This window comes from Alligator sinensis, unplaced genomic scaffold, assembly GCF_000455745.1.
Source record: "Alligator sinensis unplaced genomic scaffold, ASM45574v1 scaffold1274_1, whole genome shotgun sequence".
Lineage (NCBI taxonomy): Eukaryota > Metazoa > Chordata > Crocodylia > Alligatoridae > Alligator > Alligator sinensis.
The window spans coordinates 323,156-332,810 of NW_005842570.1; the positions used below are offsets into that span (position 1 = coordinate 323,156).

At 40.1% G+C, this 9,655-nt stretch overlaps 1 protein-coding gene across 1 annotated transcript in view; it reads left to right on the top strand.

Annotated features, from left to right (window-relative positions):
* Positions 1-67: 67 nt before the first annotated feature.
* The window catches only part of MCU (mitochondrial calcium uniporter), a 21,590-nt gene continuing 12,002 nt past the window's right edge, over positions 68-9,655 (top strand). The window contains exons 1-3 of the mRNA XM_006032408.3: positions 68-73; positions 416-485; positions 8,434-8,604. Of these exons, the coding sequence (XP_006032470.1) occupies positions 68-73; positions 416-485; positions 8,434-8,604 (247 nt within the window). The remainder of the gene's footprint in view (positions 74-415; positions 486-8,433; positions 8,605-9,655) is intronic.

Genomic DNA, 9,655 nt, shown 5'->3' on the forward strand with positions numbered 1-9,655 from the left:
ACACACACATATACCTACCACTGATTATCCTAAGTTTTAACTTGTAAACATTCAGTTTTAACTGAAGATGGCGGTTTAGCCTTTTTTTCTCCCCCTAAGCTGTCCTTTTATTCTTTACTCCTTTTATTTCCTCCCATACCATGTGGTTTGATGGGCAGAAATCATGAGAGATGAATTTGGCAGAGGGGGAAATCCCTACTAGATAACAGATGTCCAAAAAAAGCTGTTCTTGACAAATGCTTCTGATTTGTGGTTACCCCTGTGCTGGATAGGAGCGGGGATGCCTGGCTCAGAATCATTTGGATGAGGGGGAAGGCGGGGGAAGAGATGACAGTAGGATGTGATTCTGACAGTGGCATAGCCTGGCATTTGTCCTACATTAATGATTCTATTTTGCTGTGTTTGTATTTTCTAGGTACACCAGAGGCTTCCTCCATGGCTCAGTCTGAGAGTAGTCTATTGCAGTACTGTAGTGCCCTCTGATGGTGAGTGTGAGCAAATACTTCTTGGTTTTATTTTGACTTGACTTTCCCTCTTTTTGATGGTTTTGTCCCCTCCCCCTGCGATGTAATCCAGTTTATTTCCACAGGCCGTAAAAGACGAAATAAAACGTTAATGTAGCAGTGGCACAAAATGCTATTCATGGAGTGGCTTGCTTCAAAAAAAAAATGCTGTGCTCCCCTACCCTTTCCATTGCTGAAGGTTTGGAGAAATACACACACAACATCTTCCGAGGGTGCCCATTCCTCTGCATATTCCCTAGTTATATTCTAGTCATTGCAGTGTACCCTTCTTCTGGGAAGAAGGGAGGGAGAAAGCTAGAAATATCTTGGTTCAACATCATTTGCTTTTCTTGGCTTGAGAAGAGAGAGTAGTTGTTGGCCTTACAGAGGGCACTATGTTAATTTCTCAGAAATCATATTTTCCCTCCACTTCAATAGCCCATGAGAACAAGGAGTTTTCAAGGTCACTCGCATACCTTCTTTCAGATTTCTCTGTAACTATGTCGTTAAACCAAACCTGGTTCTACCCCCTCCCCCCCACCCCCCCGAAACAAGTGCAGCACTTTACTTGTACTCCAGTCTTCATCTTTGTACCTCCCAAATATCCCCTGGCCTCTGCTTCTGTTACGTTATTCCTTCCAGAACATCTGTATCATTTGAAATAGCTAATGGGGGGTAACTAATCAGTAACTCCCTTTCTTTTCCCTTGGTACATACTTACAGGTAAACTGTATTTTACCTGAAAACAGATGTGCTATACATCCCAAGAGAATAAAAACTGGTATTGAAAAACTTTCAAGTTAGAAACTGAAAATAAGGCACACCTTCTAAACAGTGGTTGAATAATAGTACATCAGAGAAGTGCCTGCATCATGTTTATAACAGGTTGCCTACATGCCAGAATCTTAAGGAGTGCAGTATATTTATTATACAAGTTGGAATGACCATTTAAACTGCAGGTTTGTTATGTACATGCAGTGAAACACGTGCTTACAAGTCAAAGGGGAGAATCTGAAATTTTCTACAATTCATCCTTGTAGTTCCAAGCTAAAATCAGTAATAAATCCATCCATAGGATTTTCCCCTCCTTTCTTCCTCCACAACTTAAATAGATGAGAATTCAGATATGGCATTAGCACAGGTCCTTGAGAGATCTTTCAGGTGGCTGCATGTTTTTAAAAAAATACCATCTTTGGAGAGTACATTTGAAGTAACTTCCTAGAAAAGGTAGTTGTGTTAATCAAAACTTGCAACACAACAAGTGTTCTAAACTGCAAGTAGCACCCAGAAGTATTTCGTTAACCAGTGCTTTTACTAAGTTGGTAGACAAACTAAAAAGTAATTTTAGCAAAGATTTAATTTGTTTACAAAGTATTTCCAATATCTGGTGGGGTTTTTTTTTGTTTGGTTTTTTTTTTTACAAATAATAGGTTTAAGAGAAGAACTTAACTGCCCTGCAAAAATTCTAAGTTTTCTGACACTCTTGGGTACTGTACACTTCATAAACTCCAATTATGCCATTTACATCAAACGGCTGGAAATACTTGGCCTTTGCCTTCATAATGCATTCATTATTAAAACTATTCATACTTTTTATGTAAGAACAAAGGCTTTAACACTTGCTCAGACATCATATTTTTTGGTGTCATGATGTGTAACATAAGGCAAAGGACTATCTTGCTAAAGAAGGTAATGCTTTGTGAAAGCCTTGGTATGACAAAATGCATACCATAAAGTAGAAACAGCTTCCACATTGGTCTCTGCTTAGTGTTCATGTACCACAAGTAAAGCATAGGTAGAAATGCTTGTCCCAGATAATCTAGTTTGCTAATGAGAAAGGTAATTGCTACTTTTCAGATACAAACTTATTTGAAATTTGTAGAAGAAAAAGGCATCAACCAAGATTGGGCTCTGAGTATGTAGAATAAAACCTCTGCAGAGAAAGATCTAGGAGTTACAGTAGACCATAAGCTGAATGACACGATAGTGTGCTCTTGATGGAAGGAAAAAAAAAAGCAACAGCGTACTGGGTTGTATTAACAAGTGTTTCTTGCAAATCAAAGGAAGTGATTGTGTTGCTATATTTGGCAGTAGTAAGTCCTCACCTGGAGTTGTGTCCAGCTTTGGGTCAAGCACTTCATGAAAAATGTGGACAGATTAGAAAGAGTCCAGGGGAGAGTGACAGAAATGGTTAGCCTGGGAGGCAAGACTTATGAGGAGAGGCTGAAAAGGCTGGGATTCAGTATGGAGAAGAAGACTGAGGTGGGACTTGATAAGCAGGGATCCTGGTTTTCCCTGATATAAAATTGGAAATTGTCTGATTAAAAAAAATCTCAAATTCTCAAAAAAAAAACCCCCAAAACACATGCACAAAACCTGCCCCCTTCCCCCCCCGATTAAAATTAAAGGCTCCCTACAGTCTCCCTCCCCCCCAGCCCTTCCCATTCTCATTCACCCCCACAACCTTGCTGGTGCCCCTCGTCCCCCACCCACAGCCCCTGCTCCCCCAGCCTGGCCGAAGGTAGCTCTGTTGTGGGGGGGCGGGGAGGAGGCTAGCTCCCTGCCATGGTGCACACTCCCGAGGGGGCAGGGGGGACCCGCACCCTTCAGATCTGTGCATTGGGTAGGCACAGGCTTCTGCCCTGCTGCCCTCCCCCAGGGCCTCTGCAGCCCGGCAGGCACGACCCAGCGCACAGGGCACAGAAGGGCCGCACGGAGAAACTGGCTGCCACTGCAAGCTCTGCATCGCCCTGGCAAAACACCTTCTGCATGTGGGGCTGCAGTGAGGGCAGTGACATGAGGTTGCACCCGTCAAAGCAGCCCTGTACGCAGGAGGCACATTGCCAGGGCAGTGCAGAGCTCACAGCTGCAAGCAGCTTCTCTGCGCAGCCCTGCCGCACCAAATCGCACCCGCTGGGCTGCAGAGGCCCCGGAGAGGGCAGCAGGGCATAAGCCTGTGCACATGGCCCGGGCCTGCCCTGCGCACAGATCGGGGGCAGGGGATACAGGTCCCCCTGCCCTCCTTGGGGGTGCACACCACCACGGAGAACCAGCCCCGCTCTACCAGCGTGCAGGGGGCTCATTGCAATACTGGAAAATCCATGGGTTTCTTACTAAAACAATCTGCGTTTGCCTCCGGCAAAAGGTAAAATCCGCTGTTTACTCCAGTTTTCCGTGGGAAACAGAAAACCCGGATCCCTGCTGATAAGTATTCAAATACCTGAAGGACATAAAGAGAATGAATATGGGATTTTGGTATTTTCTCTATGGCTGTAGGGCACAGGATTAGGAGGAATGGACTCAAGCTGCAGCAGAGGGAATTTAGTTTGGAGATTAAGAAAAACTTTCTCACTGTGAGGGTGATTAGGCTTTGGAATAGGCTACCCAAAGAGGTTGTGAAATCTCTATCCTTGAATACTTTAAAAAACAAGTGAAATAAACACTTGACTGGGATAGTTTAGTCAGGAGTACCCTCCTTGAGCTGGATGTTAGACTAGATAACTTGTGGAGGTCTCTCCTAGCTCTACTTTTATATGAATAAGTGAATTCTGATTTTAGTTTCTTTTTCACATTGTATGTAGTATTTCAATCTTTATTTCTTGAAGTAATTTTGTGGAATGTACAAGCAAAATAACATGTATATTAAATTACCTTTTTGACTTGTACTCTATGTAAGTATAATTTTTTTTAAAGAGTAATCCAAAGTAATGTGACAAATATTTTTTTCTTCATGATTATGCCTGTCAGTCCTCATACTCATGTGCTACAAGGCGATCAAAAGCCTGGGCATGGTGAAGGTAGCCCAGCCAGTATGGAACATCTCATCATTTAACTATTAAACAAAGGTATGATAGTGTTACTTCTTCAGTCTGTGTCGGGACTATTGAGATGTCCAAGTCTATCCCCTCCAAAACAGTTTGACCTGGCCGGACCTACAGTTACCAATCAGCCCTGACCCACTTGAATTATGGTGCTTTCATAGTTGTATAAATTACATTGGAAATTCTTGAACCGTCTTTCATCTATGGTAGCAACAGTAGGACTTCTAGTTTAGATGCATTGCCTGTATTTTTATCACTGACATGTAGAGTGATTTCGAATAGGATTAGGCAAAATGGTGGTGACAATTCTGGTAGTACATACTACCATCAGTGCTAACAACAATAATGCTACATTTCATATTAGTGTAATAGTAGGAGACTACCAGAAGGCTGCCAGCTTTCACATCATATGAAACTGTTTTTCATCAGAGTTTAGGATGGTGGATGAGGTCAACTAGCTATGATATCAAACTGATTTTCATTAAAACACTGTTGAGATTAAACAAGTTCCAATACACAGTAGTTTTCTGTGATCACGTATAAAAGTTTGTATTGCATTTTGTGCATGCCAGTACATATACTGACCACAAGACCAGTGCAGATATTATTTTCCTACTGTAAAAAGACTGGCCAATCATAAATTCCTTTCAAAGCAATATTTTACATTAGAAAATCATTAATTTAGCTCATACTAGCCTATAGACTTTTATTGCCCAAACAGTTACGTAGAAGAGAGCGCAAACACTTTATAGCCATGTCAAAATTGTAAATAAGCTAAAATAGTTGCTAGCATAGAATTTAAAATGATACTTAATGGTTCAAATAAACAATGCTCTCCTAGATGAATTTCATTTGATACATTTGGCTCTGTTTTAAATTTTCAGAAATGAGCAGTCATCCCAAGCTGTGCCCCCCAAAATATTTTTCAAGCATATAGCCTTTCAGAGACCAGTTGTTGAATTCTTTCTGTAAAATTGGATCTCTGTAAGGTACCATACTTCAGGTGCCAAAAAATCACTAGTTATTTAAAATGTTAGTTCTGCGGTATGTAAAAGTGAGATGGAAACCTCTCAGTGGCAGTATTGGGTGTTCAACTGGAAAAGAGAATGCCTTCTTTGTCCCTCATGTTTGTTGCCAGACCCAAAAGCAGAGATACGGTAACAAACATGTAAACCTGAGAGAATGTGTTTAATCTCCCAGCTGATAGATACCAACTGTGTCCATCAGATTCATTCATCCAGTAAAATAACTGAGGGCCAGCAGCCCCAAGCACAACCTTTGGGAGAAATGGGAGAAAAATAGCCATAGTCAAATCTGTCCCAGACACAGAGCTGCCCTTTTACACCTCTGCATCCATCTATCTTTTCCATCGTTAAGAACTAAAAGCAATACAAACTCTTCCCTGTGTAAACTTATGCAATTAATTGCAGGTTGTATCTAACTCTAAATTCAATAGTGAAAGGCAGGGTCTAATGGAAGAATTTCACTGATAATTTCCTTCGTGTAGTCGGTCCTTTTCCTTCATTGAGGCAGTCCCTTCACTCAGCCTGTATGTGATCTGATATCTTCTAAATCTGACAGAATTTTAACTTGAAAAGAAGTTATATATTGCTTCCTTTCACTGAAGGGCAAATACTGTTTCCTGAAAAAATAGAGCATTTTAGGAAGTTAATGGAATTCAGGCAGGATTATTTTACAACTGCTTAAATGAGTTTATTTTGACCAACCTCACACTTTGCATATAAATGTCATAATCAACAGCCACTAACCCCATTTTCTTAGCAGAACAAGCAAAGTATTAAACCTGTGACATTTCACTGATATTTTTTTTTTAATTGTACATCTGAATACCCTGATAAAGTTTAGTAAAGTCAGAAAAAGAAAGCTGAACAAAACTTAGCAAAACAAATACTAGCTTAATCAATCAAATAACCCAGCTCATAGAAATCCAAGAACTTTAAATCCTGGATTTTATCCAAAGGCAGCTCGCAAATCGTTTGGAGTTGATGGGAAGATATTTCCAAGCACTTATTGGAACAGAAAGATACAAAAGTTCTGGTTTTCCCAAAGATGCTTTTCTCTAAAAGCCAAGGAATGTAACCATATGCCTCTATGAACAAGTTAGTTTATGAAGTACTGCCCTGCCCTGGTCTGCAGTCTCCCTAACCTAGAGAAGTAAATTTACCTTATAAAAATTACCCTCAAGGAGAGGGGAAGGTTGTGTTCTGGCAGTAATTCATTGAATATGGTCCAAGGAACTAGTTTGTAACATCTATGAAGCAGTAATATGATTAGTTAGTAAACAATATTGTTGCAAAATTTGAATTGCAAAATAAGTTGCAGTAAGTATTTGTATTGCTTCTGAATTCTTGAAACAAACAGTTCATTCCTACCTCACTAACGAGTTCTTTCTTTGTGCAAAATAAAAAGTTAATTTTATTACAGGTTTGCCATCTTTTTTAGTTTTGGGGTGGGGGCTGTATCGATATATTTTACTTCATGGCTGAGTAGTCTTTCTCAATTGTAGCAAATAATTATTTATGTTATTGTTAACTTTCTTAGCTTGGTGCTTGAGGATTGTGGTATATTTGCTAGAAATTCATGATAGCTCAGTTACAGCAACAGCATAGTCTTTTGATGTGTTAGGGGAGCTCTTGGACCTTATAACCATCACCATGGGTGCTTTACCCCTTGCCATTGTACTGACTTGTAAGGTATAAGCTTCCACTTTTCTCCAGTGAACATGATTAACTCTTTTTTCCCCCTCCAGTGAGCATAATTATTAACTCTTTATTGTAAAATTGTGGCTGAAAGCTGGTATAGGCATTAAACCAGTTTCTGTTCGCAGGATTTAAACTGATTTTAAAATATGTCCAGACAAGAAAGCTACATCAATGTAATTTATTTAAATTAGTGAATTTCTGTGTGTACCAGAAATAAGACACCAGTAGGTAAATTAATATTGGAGTTGGCTTGTGCTGTAGGATATGAGACTGTACCTTTGGACATGATAAATGCTGTACACTGAGGGGGAAAAAACAACTCTAAGCATTTTTATATTACGAAAACACAAAGCAGCAAGAAGGAATTAATTGTCATATTTTATTAAAACTATAGACACTGTTAGTCAGCACCTGCTGTATCTGGAAAACTTGGTTAACTAATTATGATGGTATTGAAGGGCATTTGGTTTTACTCTTTCTCCCTCTTTCAGGGCTCTGTTCCTGTATGTGAACAGTCCGTAACACAATGTCAATGCTGCCCTGTTGAAAATAAAAGGTTGATCCTATATTTGGAGACAAGATACGTCTCAAATCCTTCTGTAGCTAAAATACCTAAGTGTTTGAAAATACGTCTTTATCAGTACCTTGGCATATGAAATAGTTGTCTGTAAAAAGTATTTTTCTCACCCGTCCCTATTAATTTGAGTGATATATAGCTACCAATAAGCATTAGGTTGAATACTATCTCCATGGTACCAGTATACCAGCTAATCCTACTCTCTGTAAATATATTAATTCAGTACAAAAATACATTTGATTAGAGTTAGAACATAAGGGTTCTGGTTCTCTGGAAGTTGTGGAGTGATGTGGTGGATGTGATGGTTAAGGTAAGGATCTTTGTGGGTGGTATCGTTTATTGAACGGCACCAAGTGTTTCGTTGATTCATAAAAACAAAAATTAAACTGTGGTCTATCTCTACTCCTGTAAATTACCATGTACGTCTATCTAACAGCTACACTTTGTACACTCTTCAAAAAACATAATGCACTTTGCTTTTTCCAACCAAGTGCCAAAAACTTAAATAGATTCTGTGAACTTGTGGAAAAGGAGAACCTTGGATACCATTCAATACTCAGATGTGAGAAATTATATTTGATGCACTCTTAATTGCACGTATGATGAGTTGGCACATATATATTGATATCTCAGCTCTTCATATGCACAATAAACAGTAACTTAAACTCTTGACTTAAATTCTCATTTTAACCACCCCTCACCCTTGCCCTGTCTACACCAGACAGATAAGATATAGGATGTGACAAAGGTCTGTCTTGTACTGCATATTTAGAAGTAGTTTGTCTTGAATCTAATATTCTTTTCCCTAGAAGTAACAGTGGTTTACCAAAACGGGTTACCTGTGATTTCTGTGAATCTTCCATCCCGGCGTGAGCGTTGCCAGTTCACACTTAAGCCTATCTCAGACTCTGTTGGAGTGTTCTTACAGCAGCTGCAGGCAGAAGACCGGGGAATTGACCGGGTCGCAATCTACTCATCAGGTACTTATACAGACTGTTTGCTCACATGCCAGTCACTGGCCCACCCATCCTTTCATGACTTAGTTTCTTTTCTTTCTGAGTTTAAGGCTTGAAGCACTTTTGTGGAAATGGTCTCTAGAGTAGGAGGATTCTGCTTTTGTCTGCATGGTCATATATCCTATGGGCAGACTGGCCAATATTGTACTTTACCTTGAAAATCATTTTAACACTGGGACTATAGCTGCTTTCTTTCCATCTAATTCTCAGAAGTGAATTATAATGAAAATTATTTAGAACGGAAGCATAATAGCCTATGCTGCAACATTTATCACTGCAGTTATGTGGCTGTATCAGCCTAAAGCACTTAATTTCTCAGCATTGTTCTGTATATGAGGGTTTATTTTGAAAAGATGTGAAAGTGACAAAGAATAGCTGGGCGCTAATATCCCAGAATGAAAATCCTTTTATTAAAAACAGCAGATCCAAGTACCAGAGGCCAATTTCAAAAGGTTGTAATATGAAAATATATCAACAGGTATCAATATTTTGTTTTTCCTTTCTCTCTTGAGGTGTGTGTTTGTTTTTGTCCCCTCCCTCCACACACACTCATACTCACACTCGCACACTCTCTGAAAATCAGGCTTGCTCTATAAAACTGCTCAGTCATAGCGTCTACACTGAAACATTAGGCTACTTTTAGGAGGTCTTTTTGTTAAAGAAATAAAAATGCAATCATGGGCCATGTCTAACAGGGTAAACTGACCTGTGCCTAGAAGGACTATATGAAGCTTCAGTAACCAATTCGATTCGGAGGAGATTCGGCCCGATACGGGGACCAAATCTCCAAATCTGAATCGAATCGGGAGACCATTTAAAAGCTCCAAATCAATTTGAAGTATCCGACTAAACAGGCAGCTGACAGTTGCCTCCAGCTGGTAAGTCTGTTGGGGTTGGGGTAGGTAGAGGGAAGGGGTGTGGGGGAGGGAGGGCTTGGGGCTGGGACAGGCTGCCCAGCTGGGCACGTTACTCAGGAAGGGGGGCAGGGGGGTGCAGGATGTGGGTGCGGCAGCAC